Source organism: Ursus arctos, unplaced genomic scaffold, assembly GCF_023065955.2.
Source record: "Ursus arctos isolate Adak ecotype North America unplaced genomic scaffold, UrsArc2.0 scaffold_21, whole genome shotgun sequence".
NCBI lineage: Eukaryota > Metazoa > Chordata > Mammalia > Carnivora > Ursidae > Ursus > Ursus arctos.
The window spans coordinates 864,786-881,542 of NW_026622886.1; the positions used below are offsets into that span (position 1 = coordinate 864,786).

The 16,757-nt window shown below is 54.9% G+C and overlaps 1 protein-coding gene across 1 annotated transcript; it reads right to left on the minus strand.

The window, feature by feature from the left end:
* Positions 1–9,780: 9,780 nt before the first annotated feature.
* Positions 9,781–10,052, minus strand: SMIM45 (small integral membrane protein 45). Its single transcript, XM_048217910.2, has one exon. It carries the CDS (start codon positions 10,050–10,052, stop codon positions 9,846–9,848), a length of 207 nt encoding a protein of 68 aa, XP_048073867.1. The 3' UTR covers positions 9,781–9,845.
* Between the last annotated feature and the right edge of the window lie 6,705 nt (positions 10,053–16,757).

Sequence of the window (16,757 nt, forward strand, 5' to 3'; positions counted from 1 at the left end):
CGAAGTCGTCTCTGTTGCTTTCAACACAGTGGGCTGGGCAGGCCGGGGCTGACAGGAGGGGTTCTCAGGAGAGGGGCTGACCTTAAAGCAAGGGATCTTCGTAGTGATACCCCAGCCCCTCTCCAGCCACATGTTTGTACCCAAAACTGTGCCAGCCTCCATCACCCCCCATTTAGCATATCGCTACGGCCCTGCTCTCCTGGCTTTATTCACAACCACACATACCTGGGCACCCACAGGTTTACCCTGGCACTTTTCCACAAACATCTACCCTCAGTGTGCATGTCCACACAGAGACAGCAGGCCTGAGGATAGGATTTCTGAGATCCATTTGTTCCAATGTCACCAGTCCCCCATCCCCTCACTGAGCCTATGCTCCCATCATCTATCCCTGGTCCTATCCCACCCACTCCCTCCTCCACACACACATATAAATACCCACCTACCTTGATCAGAGAACAAGAAAAGTCCAGTGCGCCTCAGCCTGGGAAGCCCTCCTCTGCGCCCAGATAGCCACTGTGACCAGCTCAGGGCCTTCTTCCCTCTGGTCCCCTTGTGGACCTCCACTCAGCCTCCAGGCCATCGTCCCCAGGCGCAGGGCCCAGCGCTCTCCTGACCTGTCCCACCAGCTACATCCCCAGCTGCGCCAGGCTCTGGGGCAGGGAGGGGCTGGCTTCTCAGCAGTGGGCGTTGTGAATGGCTGCTCTGAGCCTCTGGAATCCCGAAGGGCCAGGGGAGGCTCTTAATGGCCAGGCTGGGCTGCCCCAGACTCAAGGCCACTTTTGGGGGTGGTGTTGCCCTGCTGCCTGCCCTCCCCAAATCTACTCTGTCTCCCGGAGACTCTGACTCCTGAGAGATGTCTCCAGGAAGATTAAGGATACTCTAAATACAGCCATGCTCTGGTGGTACCGGCAGCATCCCCATTTCCCTCTGCATTGCCCTCACGCTCCGTTTAGCTCCGTGACCCTCCAGCCATCTTGCCCACCCACCTGAGGTCTTTTCTGGGGCAAACGAGTTCCTGGAAGCTAAAGCAGGGGTTGTCTGCTTCAGCAATGATTATCTGAGCCCCTCCTCACTCCAGCTGGACCCTGTCCCAAGGCCCTGAGGACGTGAAGATGACCCAGCCCTGGGCCCAGGAGACCCACCCTGTGGACTGGGTGTCCTCTTCTGCCCCTGTCATCGCAATCGTAGTAACAATGATCGTGCGAATCACAGCTACCATCTCCTGGACACTTACTACATGCCAGACACTGTGCCGGGGCTGGGAAGGAGCTCGCAATCTGCTCAGGAAGATGGGCGTAAACAGGTCCTTACAGTAATAGAGCAGTGACAGTGCAGGACAGCCTTCGAGCACTCCCCCTGAGGCAGGAACTAGGCGAAGCCTGCTCTCGGCATCTCCCGTAATCTTGTCTCCTGCTTTTGGCTGATGGGCACACTGCAGCCCACACAACGCTGGCGGTCCGGTTGATTCTCCTGAGGATTGCTCTCCTTTGTGAGTGAGCTTCTGGAGCCGTGCTGGCCAATGGAACATTCTACGATAATGGAGATGTTCTATATCTGTGCCATCCAATGTGACAGCCACTAGCCGTAGGGGGTGAGGGGGGTGGGGAGGATTATTTTCTCTGGGTCCTGGGCCCTGGCAAACATCAGCCTCATAAGTTTCTGTAGACTGAATGAATGAACGGATGAGTGAATGAATGAAATGATGGAGTGAATGGTAACCTTGTGGGCCTCCTACCTTCCCCTCTGCATCCATTCTCTCCCTTTTCAACCTTTAAGTTTTCAAACTTGGCTGCGCTCTGGTTACCGGGGCAACACCTGCTGAAAGCCCCGTGGGTGGGGGAGGGGAGCTGTCTGGAGTTCCTCCTCCTTCCCTTCTTGCTCCAAGAACCAGCCCAGTTTGAGCCAGAATACAGGTGCCTGGGGGGGGCGGGGGGACAGCACAGGTCTGGTCTGCCCAGACAGATTGGGTAGGGGGAGCATTTACTGGTCAGCCCCACTGGATTGCATCATCTCCAAGATGAGGAAGCCCTGAGCAGGAGTCAGGAGTCCTGGATTCTCTCCCCCACTTTGACAAATGAGTCATTATACAGCTTCTATCAGATCACTTGCCCTTCTGATCTTGCCTTTGCAAACGGGTCCCAGGTGCTTTCATGTGGTCTCTTCTAGCTTAAAGATCTAGAATTCCTCCATGTGGCTCCCTGCCAGGCTGTTAGGGACTTGAGAGTCAGGCATGAGTCTGGTTCATGTCTGTATCCCCCAGGCCCATCTGCCCTGCTCTGTCCTCCAGGGCTGGGGGGCGGGGGGCGCCTGGAGGACGTTGCCTTCCCAGTAACTACAGCCTGGGTTCAGCTGCCCCCTAGTGGTCCAAAGTGGCAATGACCTCACACCTGCCCTGCTGTTCTCGGCAAAGGAATGATCCTCAGGCCTGGAAGTAGCCTCAGAAGACAGACTTTGACCCAAGCAAAAAAAATCACTGTGGCGGCCTCTCAGACAAGTGACGCAGGCTCTAGAATCTCCATCTTGGGTTTGTCACAGCTGTGTGCTTTTGAACAGGCCACCAGGTCTCCAAGCTCCAGTTTCTTCACCTGTAAAAATGGGAATTATATTAGTCGGGATGCGTTAAATTATAGTACGATAGCAAACAATTTCAAAATCCCCGGGGCTTATAACAACGAAGATTTACTTCTCATTCATCTCGCATGTCCACTGTGGTTTGGATCCACGGAGGCTCTGCTCCGCGTCATCTTCACTCTGGGACCCCGGCTGATGGAGCCTTGCTGCTCATTGCGGCAGAGGGAAGGAGGGAGTGGTGAAGTGGGCACTAGCCATGAAAAGCTTTGGCTTGGACTCAACTTCTCCTTCTTCTTTTTTTTGATAGGCTTCATGCCCAGTGTGGAGCCCAAGGCAGGGCCCAACTCGTGACCCTGAGATCAAGACCTGAGCTGAGATCAAGAGTCAGATGCTTAACCGCCTGAGCCTCCCAGGCGCTCCTGGCCTGGACTCACTTCTGATCACAACTCCCTGGAAGAATTAGTGGCATGGCCCCACCCACCGCAAGGAGGTAGGGAAGTTAGGGCTACAATGTGTGAGAGCTAAAGAGCCAGGAATAGTTGATGAACAGGACTGATGACCCACTTGCATGGTTGTAGGAATACAGTGAGAAGTGCAATGAACTCAATCCATGTTAGCCATTAAAACTGTCGCCTTGTCATTCTGGTGCTCTTTTCTCCGCCCTCATGATTTCCTGTGACTTCCGCATCAGCCCCACCTGTTCACAGCTGCAGATACAGAGGGAAGTGGACTTGCCGAGACTCACGCAGGGAACCCGTCACTGGGCATCCAGGTCTCCAAATTCTGAGCCCCTCCTACTCTAGGGGGCGGAGGAGAAGGGGCTTTGCCCACCCGGGTTCTCTGTAAGAGTGTTGACTGAAAGTGTGATGGTCTTTTGAGGGAGCCTGGAGCCTCTGCCCTCCTCCTAAAGCTGGTCTCTGGCCTTTTCAAGGCCTCCCTGCCCCGCCACGGTGGAGAGCCGAGGGGGTGGAACAATGAGAAGCCTGTGCCGCCTCCTGGGGCCAGAGTCCGAACATTGCAACCATTCCTACGCAGGGACCCTGCGCATTCCCGCCTTCTGTCCTGTTCTGGGCCTGGCCCAGACACACCCACCATATCCTGAAGGCTCCCAGACGGTGGGAAAGGAAAGCTCTCAGGACTCTGCAAAACACATCCCAAAGCTTTTAAAAACCTGCACAACATTTTTTTTTCTCCTGGCCCCCAGGAAGCCTCTAAGCTTTTCTAAAATCTTAGTGTCTAAGCAGATGGGTAGTCCCTGGCAAGTCTTCCAAAGAGACCAGCCCATTCACCCAACAAGCATGCTTTCACAGAGGCCCTGCCCAGTGCCAGGCAGGCTGTGGGCTGAGATGAGGAGATGCCATTGCTGCTCTCCACAGACACATAAACAAAATCACAGCACAAGATTAGGGCTGTAATGGGGAAAGCTGTTGATGTGGTCACAGAGGGCTTCCTGGAGGAGGTAGCAACTGGAAAGTCATCAGGTTCTCTCTCTGGACCTAAGCCTTATGTGAAAAACCACCTTCTGGTCATTCAGTCTCCCCTCCCACCAGTCACTGATATTCTAGGCTTCAACCACACGACACCCCTCACACTTTTCAGAAAGGGCCAGGTTCCCCCTAGCCTCCATGGCTCTGCATCTGCTGACTGCTCTTCCCCTTACAGGGAAAACTCTTATTCAGCCTTCAAAACCCTGCTGAGTAGTTATGTTCTCCAGGAAGGTCTCCTTGACAAACCCTTGCCGAGAGTCTCCGGCTCTATTTTCTGTTTCTCACCCAGCTCCTTGCTGCAATGACCCGATGTCATTTGTTTACACATCTGTCCCCTCTCCGGTTTGTGAGCTCTTTTGATTCAGAGGCTCTATCTTCTTTGTCACTGCATTCTTGGCGCCAGGCCTAGTCCTGCGTACAGCAGTTGTATGACATGCTTCCATGGGGTTCGGGAGGTTAGCTGTAGGACATATAGCATTTATATGGTGCTTACTTCCCAACTACCTCCTTCGACATTTGCCACAACCCGGGGGGCAGGCAGGGCAGGAGTGATATGGAAACAACGCACCGTCTATGGAAAACCTGCCATGAGCTGAGCACGACGCCAGGCACTGGTGGGGGACATTTATCTGGGCTTCAGTCACCTATGATTCTCAGTGCCTGGCGCGCAGAAATGTTGGGTGAATTCCGACGTATGTCTGGGAGCTAAGGAAGGGACGTGCGGTATAAATGACCAGTTCTCTAGGATTTACTGTTGTTAGGTCCTGACCCCAGGTCCCAGTACAGTCCTCTGGTGTGCCCTGGCAGATGGAAAAATCTTTCTTCACGGGCACTGGCCTGTTTCTGTAGGCTCTGCTGTCTGAGTCAATCCTCTCCCTTGTCCAAAAAATGCCGAGGAGGCAGTCTGTTGTGTTAACGTCCCATTTGAGACATTTCTTTTTAGTATCTAGAACCAGAAATTAGTCCTTCATGAAGAGTTGATCTCTCTCCCTTCTATCACATAACAAGAATAAAATGTGTGTCCTCTTTCCCTCTGGCTGCTGGGAAGCTCAGAGACGAGTAATAGTATCACAGGGGAGGGGCGAGTCAGAACGTTTCCTTCTCACCCCCACATATGTGGCTTCTTTAACTGAAACCTTCTTGTGTTCTTTATGGGAAGGACAGGTGTAAATACCCATTTATGTGAGAAGCCGTGGGAACTGGGAAAGGGCCCAGGTTTAAGCAGAAGGCTGGAGAGAACCCCTTACCTTCTCTGAGCCCCAGGCTTGTCCTCTGCAGCCTGGGCAGAGAAGCTCTCTGCTGCCGTCCTCCCACAGCGACAGCTCCCCCGTGAGGGGGACTGGCCGTGGCCCAGGCCTCAGATAGGGTCACGGTCAACATCCTCTCTGCTGAGGTTATGTGTTTATAACCTTTTTTTTTTAAAGATTTTATTTATTTATTTGACAGAGATAGAGACAGCCAGAGAGAGAGGGAACACAAGCAGGGGGAGTGGGAGAGGAAGAAGCAGGCTCATAGCGGAGGAGCCTGATGTGGGGCTCGATCCCGGAACGCCGGGATCACGCCCTGAGCCGAAGGCAGACGCTTAACCACTGTGCCACCCAGGCGCCCCTATGTGTTTATAACCTTGAATACATTCACACTTCCAATCCAGTGTGGCCCGAAGTTTTATTTTTAAAGAGGAGTAAGGAAAAGAGATTTCTCATGTGAAATCTCCTGACTTATAAATGTTGCCAATTAATTTGCATTTTTTCCCCAAAACGCTGTGTTGGACAAACCAAACTTGACTGCAGGCCAGATCTAGCCTGAGGCCCTCACAGGCTCAGCCAGTCCAGCCCAATCCACCTCCAACAGGGTCTTTCTGGTATGTTTGAACTGGGAGTAGGGGGAGCAGTTTACATAATCTCTTCTGAACCCTGCCCCGTTGCCAACATCCCAAGAGACCTGCCTTGTTCTGAGATGACCCCAGCCCAGGTGATGTTGGTCCAGGGGGACCCGGACCCAAGCTGGACTGTACACAGGACACTGCCCCAGCCTTGGATGACGGGTTTTAAATAGGCCGCTGACCTAGAATAAGCCAGTGAATCCCTCCCATAAGACCCTTGTGCTTAGGGCCAGAGAGAGGCGGGAAACTAGCTCTCCAGTGGCTGGAGCAGTGGAATATAAAACTTAGCCAGCAGCTGGCTGCCATGTTTTCCATGATTGGGGGTCAGGTGGTGGCTCATGAAGGGGATGCACAGAAAGAAGAATCAAAAATGGGGTGAGAAAGAACTCTAAGGGAGTCTGAGCGCCTGGTTCTAGCTAGTTGTCCTGAGCCCAGCTACTTTCTTCCTGTCCTGCAGGGCCTGAACACCCCAGTGTCCTCGTGGTAACCTCCCCTCCTTTCCCAAGGCACTTGAGTTGGGGTCTATGTGTTTGGCAATCATCAGTCCTAACTCATGCACAGAACATCTGCTTGCGCCCTTTCCAGTCCTGCCTCTGACCAGGGCTGGGAAACAGTTTGCTGACAAATGGGCAGCACTGAGCTTCTAGTCCTGGTGCCCCGGGTCTCACCCCCGTTCACACCTCTGCTCACTTAGCTTAGCACTGAAGGCACTTGTGAAATACAGAGCCTCAGAATGTAAGAAGTTGATCCCCCTCAGGGAAGGGAGCCCAGAATACATTGCGGGTGGCACTGCCAGAGAAACTGAGGCAGATCTGGGACTGGCTACCTGGGGAGTGGTGCTGGTTCCCCCTTCATTCTTGCTTGGGGTGATCTGAAAGGCCCCAGAAGGGCTCCACCTTCCGGTGGGTCCTCAGAGAACCCACTCACCTGCCTACTGACCTCTGCCCTGGCAGCCGGACTTAGAGCCCCAACTCATATGCTCACCAGACTCTGGGGTTCCTGTCCACCCTTCCCCTCCCCCAGTGGCAAACCCAGGTGGCATGAGCCCTCTGAGTGGCCTGGGTGGGTTACTTCTCTCCATACCTGTTCCCTCCTTCGGACAAGTGCCCCTGCCCACCCCCCACCTCCTCAGACCATGTGATCGGTAGGCTTGTCTCTGCCCCTGGCTCCAGCGGTGGGTACCAGAGCTGCCTGGCAGTCGGGGCACCCCATGCCCTGAGGTCATGTGCCCCAGGGTGGGGGGGGAGTGGGAGTCCACCCCCTGAGCTTTTGCTGGAACAAGATGCCTGCTCCCCCCTGAAATCAAGGTGCTAAAGGCTGTGGGAGCCTAGGACTGCCGGAGGAACTTGACCACCCCGTGGAGAAAGTCTGCCTGGGAATGCAGCCCACACAAAGGAAACCAGGACTGAGGGAGACAGACAGACAGAGAGACGGCAGGTCCTGGTGACATCCTTAAATGCTAGGGTCCAGCGAAGCCTGAGTCTCGAACCAAACCCTTTTATTTCAGCCGATTTCACTCTGGCGTCTGGTGCCTACAAGGAGGGCAGCTGCCTGGAACGGGAGCGCGTGGGAAAGTCTCCGCAAGCGGCAAAGGGCTCTGCTGGCGAGACAGCCGCAGCAGGGCCAGGCTAGGGCGAGGCCAGAGAGGGCCCGGGGGCACAGAATTGAAGGAGGCACTTGGATGTGAGCCTCAGGTGCCTCTCTGGTGTCACCCTAGCTTGGCTCTGCCACCCAGTGGATGTAAGACCTGGGTTTGCCCCATGGGGGAAGAACAGCCCCAGCCCCCGTCCAGTGAGAGGAGGCAGCTCTCACCTTCCCTCATTCCTTAGATGGGGCGTATGCAAGAGCGAGCCCCGCTCTGGGTCAGGGGATCTGGTCCAAATCTCAGCCCGCTGCTCTGCGGCCTCAGCTAACCCCTATGACAACGGAATGGTACTTGTGTCCCTGTGTTCTCCCCCTCTCAAGCAGGTGGACTTTTTAAATGGACACACAGCCACCAAGCTAAAGAATATACTTCCCAGGGGCGCCTGGGTGGCTCAGTCGTTAAGTGTCTGCCTTCGGCTCAGGTCATGATCTCAGGGTCCTGGGATGGAGCCCATGTTGGGCTCCCTGCTCAGCGGGGAGTCTGCTTCTCCCTCTCCCTCTGCCCCTCCCCCACACTCATTCGCCCCCCTCTCTGTCTAAATAAATAAATAAAATCTTTTAAAAATTAAAAAAAAAAGAATATACTTCCCAGCCCCTGTTGCAGCTAGACGTAGCCATATGACCAAGTACTGACCAGTAGAATGTAAGGGGATGGGGGCTACAGCCATAACCGAGTGTCCCTCAAGGAAAGGGACATATTTCCCTCCGCCTTGCTGCTTTGGGTGCAGACGAGCCCTCTGGATTTTGCCACCCAGGGCCACATCCCAGGCACAGCAAAGCAGCCACAGAGAAGCAACTCAGGCCCCTGAACATGCAGGGACTCGGCCAAGAGACCAGCTCCCGACAACCTCCCCATGAACCGTACTGTGGGCGAGAAAGAACATTCTGTTTGGTTTAAGGCCCTGTTGTTTTGCATCTCTGTGCCTGAACTCATATCCTCACTGGCACTCTGCCTCATGTATTCCAGCTAACGGTTTCAGTTGTCCCGATTAGGGGGAGGGGTGAGAGTTACTGGTTTCTAGTGGATGGAAACCAGAGATGCTCACTATTCCACAACACACAGGACAGCCTCCCACAGCAAAGAATGATCCGGTCTGAAATGTCAATAGTGCTGCTGCTGAGAAACAGCTTTACCTACCCTCTCTGAGACAGGTGTCCTCATCCCTAAAAGGGGAATGTTGCACTATCATAGTTTTTTTATGAAGATCCAGTGAGATGACAGACGTGATCCTCCCTTCAGGAAACGAGAGAGTCCTGCAAAAATCGTCATGAAGTCTTTATTATTGCAAGAAACTAAGAGGGAAGTTCCAGAGGAGGAGAGTGAGACAGGCTGCCAAACACACAGGAGGAGGGCTCCCTGGTGGGGCTAGGGTGGGCAGGGAGGGAGCTGGGGGGGTGCAGTACTTGCAGGTGCAGTACAGAGAGGGAGGGAGGGGAGGGCAGGGGCCTGGGGGAAGACGAGAGATAGAGAAGTCTGGCAGAGGGAGGGAGGGAGGGAGGAACTGCTGCTGGTGCCCCCGGGGCTACTGACAAGCTCACCCTATCCCCACCAGCTCCCACTCTGCCTCTCACACATACAGACCTGCTTCTCCCCTTCCCCACATGCCTTTCCACTCCTCCGAGACATACTCTGTCTCTCTTTCACACACACACACACACACACACACACACACACACACACACCCCTCCTTCCTCTGTGATCTTACCCCTCTGCCACCCCATCACACAGTCTCACCAATGCCAAGCCTGAGTCCAGAGGGGTGGGGCTGGGCTGGACCAAGAGGACACTTTCCTTCGGTCCGGTTTGAAGGCAGCCACGTGAAGCTGCAAGGTGGGTGCCTTGGGTGGAGTGGGCCATTGAGCGTCACCAGGGATTCAGTGGGGAAGTGGGAATCTCGAGGCTCAGGACAGGCAGGGGCAACGGTGCCAGGCTCCAGGTGAGGGGCAAGAGTGCTGGGCAGCACAAAGGCACTGGGGGTCAGTGGGGGATAAACCCAGAGCTGGGGAGGGCAGGTGTGGGGTGAACTGGCTTGATGTGGAAAGCAAGCGCTGGGCCAGCAGCAGTGACACCTTAAGGTACCCAGGTGCCCCATCTCAAGGAGTGCAGCCAGGGTCCACCCCCAGCACCCGGAAGCCTCTGCGGGGAGGGTCCAGGCTGCAGAGGGATGGCCCGAAGGACCACGGGTTGTCCTCTCTCTGCCCCAGGGTCTCCAGGCTGGGCGAGGCGGGGGAGGGCGCCCGGTGCCCGCCGGGTGCCCTCAGACCTCTGGCCCTCCGAAGGCCAAGTTGTCGCGAACCATCAGGGTCTTGCGGAGGTCACGGTCCACCAGGGGGCGCTGCATGCGCCACTTGTGCGCCTCCTGCAGGCCAGGCTCGAAGTAGTAGATGCAGGCGCCGAAGCCCACGAGGATGAGCACGGAGATGACCAGGTACACGGGCACGAACCAGTCCAGGAAGTGCGGCATCGCGGCGGCCTCAGCTGCCGAGACACGGGCGGTGAGTGCTGGCGGAGGCGCCCCTTGTCCCACCTGCCAGCCCGGAGGGACGCGCGCGGGCTTCACAGAGCCAGGAGGTCGGAGCATCGCCTTGCAGATGGGAAGGCTGAGCCCCAGGAGAGTGGAGCGCAGAGACTCGGCAGCCCGCCCCCTGCCCCGGCCCAAGAACAGAGCTGCCCCCACCACAGGGGCCCACCTGGCTCCTACTCACCCTCCAAGAAGGCAGCTTACAGCTGAGGGCGGGCCTGGCTCAATCCCTCGCAGGCACAGGTGCCCTCAGGCAAGTTGCCTAAACCCTCTGCTCTCAGCATCGCTGTCCCCTGTGGAAGGGGACACTAACAGAGCCCAGTGGGGATTCAGAGCACTGTAAAGGACAGCTGGGGCCATGCCTGCTCTGAGCCCCGCCCCCCCCCCCCAGGCCTGACGGGGGAGTTGTGGATGCTGCCACTTGCCAGACCCTCACAGATGAGTGGGTCCCCAGCCGCCGCACATCCTGGCTGGGTGTGGCTTGGTGAAAGCGGTCTGAACAAACACCCATCCCCAGGGGAACGGGTTGATGTCAACAGGGTCTGCACAGGTTCCCGAATTCAGGCCCACGCCCAATTTCATAATTATAAGACTGTGAACACAAGCACCAGCCCAAACAACTTGGGCCTTGGGCTTCCGCATCTGTAGAGTGGGAATGAAGATAGCACCCAGACTGCGGGGCTGTTGTGACCGTTAAATGGGTGAATTTATGTAAAATACTCGGAATTAGTGCCTGGCCCATAATTCGTGCTACGTAGTTCTTTGTTCTTCCTCTCTGAGCCTCGTTTTCCTTATCTGTAAAATGGGGATAGAAGTGGGATCCATTTCTTAAGGTCACTGTGAATGTTTGACAAGATAAGGCCCGAAGAGCATTTAGTACCATGATGCACGGCCCAGAACCAGCCCTCGTCTCATCTGTTGTTATTTCCAGCCAGGAAAATGGAAGGTAGCAGGTATAAGGTGCTTCGCGAACGTTACATATACCCAGACTCCTTAGAATGGCCCAAAGGTACCCACGGCTGCGCTCTGCCAACCTCCCCAGCCCCATCTCCCTGCCCACGTGCCATCATACATCAGTCATCTGTGTGTCCCTGCACGTCATACAATCTCCATCTTTCCTAGGATGGAGATGTCCTTTTCATTTTCATTTTCCCTGGGATGTCCTTTGTACCGTGTTCGTGTGGCAGGCTCCTACTCATACTTCAAAAGCCAGATCACAGACCATCTCTTCCAGGGATGGGATAAAGCAGAACCCATTTAACCCCCCTCAAACCCTTCCTGAGGAGTAAAAAAGGGGGAAAGGGGAAGAGCCCCACCTCTCAAGGAGAGCCCTGCTGGGATGTGGTCACAAACCTGACACGAGGCCTGTGGGGTAGGTGTTACTGTCTACTTTTACTGGGGCCCAGATGGGTTCACTAACTCGCCCTGGGTTACCCAATTAGAGGGTGACTAAGAGCTGGGCCCCAAACCCCCAGAGATATCCTGAGGCTTGAGTCCTCCAGAGTGGGTAAAGACAACTGAGCAGAATGAAATGAGCAGAGGCCCACCTTGGATTCTGGGGAAGGAAGAAAGGGGCTGAATGGAATGACTCCAGGGCAAGCTAAAGGGAAGCCCTAGCTTCTCAGACCTCTGTCTCCAAACTCCAGCCCCTCTTGTCCCACTACTTCCAGGTGGGTCTTCAAGGTGGGCCGTGACCCCAGGGGAGAGAGAGATGCTGCTTCCCAGTCCCACATCCATCCCGATGCCTGCCCCTGCCCCCCAGGGTCCCCACTGGCTGCTCTGAAGCACAGGCAGTGTCTCAAGGTGCCTACTCACGGAGAAATAAAATGAACAGTGCTTAGCCAAGCCCTCCTAGCCATCTGCCTTTCAGGAGAGCCTAAGAGAGACTTCAGACTTGCTTTGGTGAAGCTGGGTCGAGGGGAAGTTGGGAAGAGGGGCCCCCCAAGCAAGAAGGCTGCTCCGAGCAAACCTGAGGCCAAAGGATTCATGCCCCACCCCTGGCCGCAGGCAGGACCCCAGCCCCCTTGCCGCGTGAACACGGGAATGAGGGACTTGGGCAGAGCCGAAGCCGTTTCGGCTGCAATGGTGTGGCTCTGTGGGAGCACAGTTTAGGGTCCCCCACCCTCTCCAGCCCTGTGAACAAAACCCCAGGCATTCCGAGGCAGACTGAGGACCCCTAGACCTCCTCCTGGATTCTCAGGGGACTAGCCTAGTGGAAACAAATCACTCGCTGGCCTTCTGTGTGACCTTGGGCCGCACCTCACCCCTTCTGGGCTTCAGGGTTCCCCAGGCACTGTGACAAGGTGGGAGAGGGGGTTGATGACCTATAAGGAATCTTCCAGCGCCATTCTAGCCAAAGTCCCATCCAGGACAGTGTGAGGGTTGTAGATCCCCGCGTCCTGCTTCCCAAACCATTGGCAGCGCTCGGTGCCCCCTCCCCCCGCCGCATGCCCCCAGACCCACCTCACGCCCAGCAGATGCCTGTTCCGGGCGCTCTGTGCTGAGCGCACCACCTCAGCCTGAGCAGCTCAACGTCGGCCTGCAGACTCTGTCGCAGCTGCTGTCCCCGGAGACTCTGCCATCTGCAGCCGCCGTGGGTGCTGGAGGCAGAGAAAAGGTGAGGCCAATGTCCCCCGTGGGAGACTGAGCTTCTCAGGCCCCGGGGCTTTGACTGGGCCAGGAGGGGGCAGTCCTGGGCTGGCAAGGCACACTGGTACCTCTCCCTGCCCATCCGAGACCCTTCCCTCTGCCCCCCACCCTCAGGATGGCGGGAGGCGGGCCGTCTCTCAGCCAATCAGCAGACTGGCAGAGCAAGGGCTTTATCCTCCGTTGCCCTGGCAACCAGCCTTCTCTTCTGGATCCCTCGCACTGTGCATGTGGTACAGAAATGACAGTCAGGGCAGGGTTGAGAGAATTTGGGGTAGGATGGGAACCACCCAGCAGGCTGCTGGGTCCCGTGTTTGCTGAGCCTAGAGAGGAGGGACCCCAGCTGAGATAAGTGGAAGGGTTTGGAAGCTTGCCAATTCCAGGTAGGGAGAGATGAGGGTCCCCAGCAAGTGGGTGGGGACACAGAAGTAGTGACTGGTAGAACCAATGAGAGTCATATGTTGTAGAGGAAAGAACCAAGACTGAGACTGAGACTCTGGACACATTGGTCCAATGTAGACACTGCTTTCAGTGCTTTATTCATAGTAATTCATTTATCCGTCATCCAAGGTCACACAGCAAGAAAGTGACAATGCCAGGGTCGGAGCCTAGCCTGGCCTGCAGGCCCCCACACAGGGGCTGCCTCTCCAAGTTCTGCCTCACCAGCCCCACAGGTCCCCTGGCTGGGATAGAGCCTCACATGGTTGTGACTCCCCGGCCCTGAGCACCCCCACATCCCAGGCATGGCCCCACACACCACTTCATTCCGTCCTCCAGCTGGATTGTGTTGAGAGCGCATCTGGGGGTGAGGCAGCTACAGCTCAGAGACGGGATGCCGCTTACCTTCTCCTTCCTCTAGGTCACCCAGCTTCTCAGTGACAAAGCCAAGGAGTGGGGGTGGGGTAAGGGATCAACCTCCCAAGCCTGGGTCCTGTCAGCAAAACATCAGGAGCCCAGTGTGCATTCCGTAAACATCAGTGTTATTGTCTCAGAGTAGAGAGCAGCCCCAGAGGCCTAGGGGGCGGGAAAGAGGCTTTGAGGAAACACCTCCCCAGGGAGTCCATTCCCAGAAACCTGAGGACAGGCAGGTGGGAAAGGCCATGGGAGGAGATGCCTTCAGGACCCTGGGTCCCCCACCTCACAGATACCCTGCCAGCTCTGGGACCACCTGGACCCCTGCCAGTGTTGTGGGTCCTCTTCGGCATATATAGGGCAAGGAGAGTAAGTTTGCATTCATAGGGGGATTTGTAATGAGACCTAGTACATATTTAGTAAAATACAAATCTTAAGTGATGAATGTTTACCTGTGTATACAGCTGTGATCAATGACTAGGAGACTTCCATCTCCCCAGACTGTTCCTTCCTGCCTGTTGCCAGTCAATACCCTCTTCCAAGGGTACCCACTGATTTCTATCACCCTAAATTAGGTTTTCCTGTATTTGTATTGGAGTCATATGATATGAACTTCTTTTTTTTTTTTAAGATTTTATTTATTTATTTGACAGAGAGAGAGAGACAGGAGCGAGAGAGGGAACACAAGCAGGGGGAGTGGGAGAGGGAGAAGCAGGCTCCCAGTGGAGCAGGGAGCCCCATGCGGGGCTCGATCCCAGAACGCTGGGATCACGCCCTGAGCCAAAGGCAGACGCTTAACGACTGAGGCACCCAGGCGCCCCTAATATGCACTCTCTTGTGCCTGGCTTTTGTCACTCTGCACAATGCTTTTGCTACTCAACTGATGTCGTTACATTGGTCAGGATACCACAACTGGTTTATCTGTTGACCACTGAAGGACATTTGTGGTGTTTGCAGTCTGGGACTGTCGTGAGCAAAGCTTCCACAGTGCTTCTCAACAGTCTGGAGTGGGAGGACAGAGAGGAGCTGGGGGGGGGGGGCACAGACTTCCGGGAGTAACAGACACGTGCATTACATTGATTGTGCTGGTGGCTTCCCAGGTGGACCGTTGGTCAAAACTTATCAAACCGTAGACTTTATGTGTAGCTTATCCTTTGTCAATTATACTTTGATACAGCTGTAAAAAAGGTGATCGATGGCCTTTAGATATTGTTTTAGCCCCAGGATTCTTTATTCACACACAAACATTTGGGAAGCTCAATATATAGTAGAGATCAAGTCTGAGCTGCTTCTGTTAAATAATGGAGTGGGGTTTCTGGACCCTACCCACGCAGCTTCCCAAGGGCCCTTACAGTAATAAACCTGAGGCATCTCCCCAGGGCTCCATAGAAGCCAATATGAAAAACACTACCCCAGAGGGTATCTGACAGTCCTGCCAGCTCCAGGTGTTCTTGATTGAAGAACCTTCGGGTCTGGGTCTGGCCTTCCTGCCCATCCCCCCCCCCCCCAACTTCATCACAGTATGGAGCCCACATGCAGCTCTTTTCTATTGCACTGCCCAGGTGACAAGCACCAACTCACTTTCACATCTAGGCTGACAGTCACCGCCCCAGCCAAGTGTAGTGGTGGCTCCCCAGGGACCCTTCATGCATCTGGGCTCCCGCTGTTCCCTGGGGTGGTCTCACCAACTGTGTTGCCTTGGTTGTTGTAATCTGTCCATCTGCCACTGAAATGGGGACGGCACCTCTGGTGCCAGGGTCACTAGTGCCCAGCACCAGGCCTGGCCAGAGGCAGGCACTCAGCGTATGCTGATTGAATGGGTCTCAGCTCAGCCCCTTCTAGAAAGTGCTACCGGGGCCAGAGTCTCTCCGGGGCACTCCAAGGGCCTCAGTCACCTCTGCAGCCTCCTCTCTCCCCACTTTCTCCTCGCTCCATCTGCTTCAGCCAGCGGCCTCCTTGCTGCTCCTCAGAAGCCTCAGGGATGCTCCCCGCTCAGGCTCTTAGCATTTGCTGCTCCTTCTGCCTGAAGCCTCTTCAAGGTACTTAACTGGCTCCTCTCTCGCTGAATTCAGGCATCTGCTCAAACATCACCTGCTTACAGAGGCCTCCCCTGACCTAGAGTAGCTTCTTCCTGTCCGTCTCTAACCCCCAGCTCGCCTTACTTTATGTTCAGAGTACTCATTACCATTGGACTTTTGGGGCATCCCTTCCACACTCCGTGCAGGAGGAGTCAAAGCCCATCTGTGCTGGGGCAGGAACTCCATGAAGCCATATCCATCCAGCTCTTTCTAAGCAAGATATAGTTTAGTCTACAGTGAGAAGGATGTAGGTTAGACAGGGAGCGCGCCTCTGCTCTCCCCAATATCACAGCACTGAGCACACTGTGTGATCAGGATCCGGCTCCCCCGCTCCAGAGTTGATACATACTGTCTGATTCATCTGTATTCTCAAGGTGGGGTGAAGGGTCTGCCCTAGGAAATGATGAAGGAGTCCCTGCTGAGAATTAATCCATGGATGTAAATCAGTCCATTCATTCAACAAATAATTACCTGGCCACTACCATGGGCCAGGCGCTTTTTAAAGTGCTGGACATACAAAATGACAAAGTCTCTGCTCTCCTGTGTCTTATGCTGTAGCTGGAGAGACAGACAATGAGCAAGTAATCATATAGCTGTTGGGAGAAGCAATGGGCCATGGGCCCTGCACATCCCTGCGGGTTCCTGCTGGGAATGCCAAGAGAGCAAGGCCCGGAAAGCTCTTTACCCAGACTATTTCCCACGGTTGTGTTTGTAGCAAGCAACCTTGAGGGAGGAGGTGACATGTCTCCCTACCCCGACAAAGAACAGGCATGCCTACCGCTTGCTATAAAATCGGTGAATCTCTAATCCTCGTGTTCCTCTTCGACACTGCCATCCACGAGGTGTATAGGGCTTCATGGAGGATCCTTTGCAAGGGCTCAGGGGACATGGGGTCCTGACACAAACACAGTGAAGCCCCTGCTACTGTTTTTACCAAGAGTAATAGGAAACAAACCAGACAAAATCCTTTGTCTCTTACTCAGGAGTTTCATCCATGAAACAGTAACACACTATGACTAAACAATAATAACAGTAACAGCTTATTAGTTCGTATATATGGTACAATCTTGGA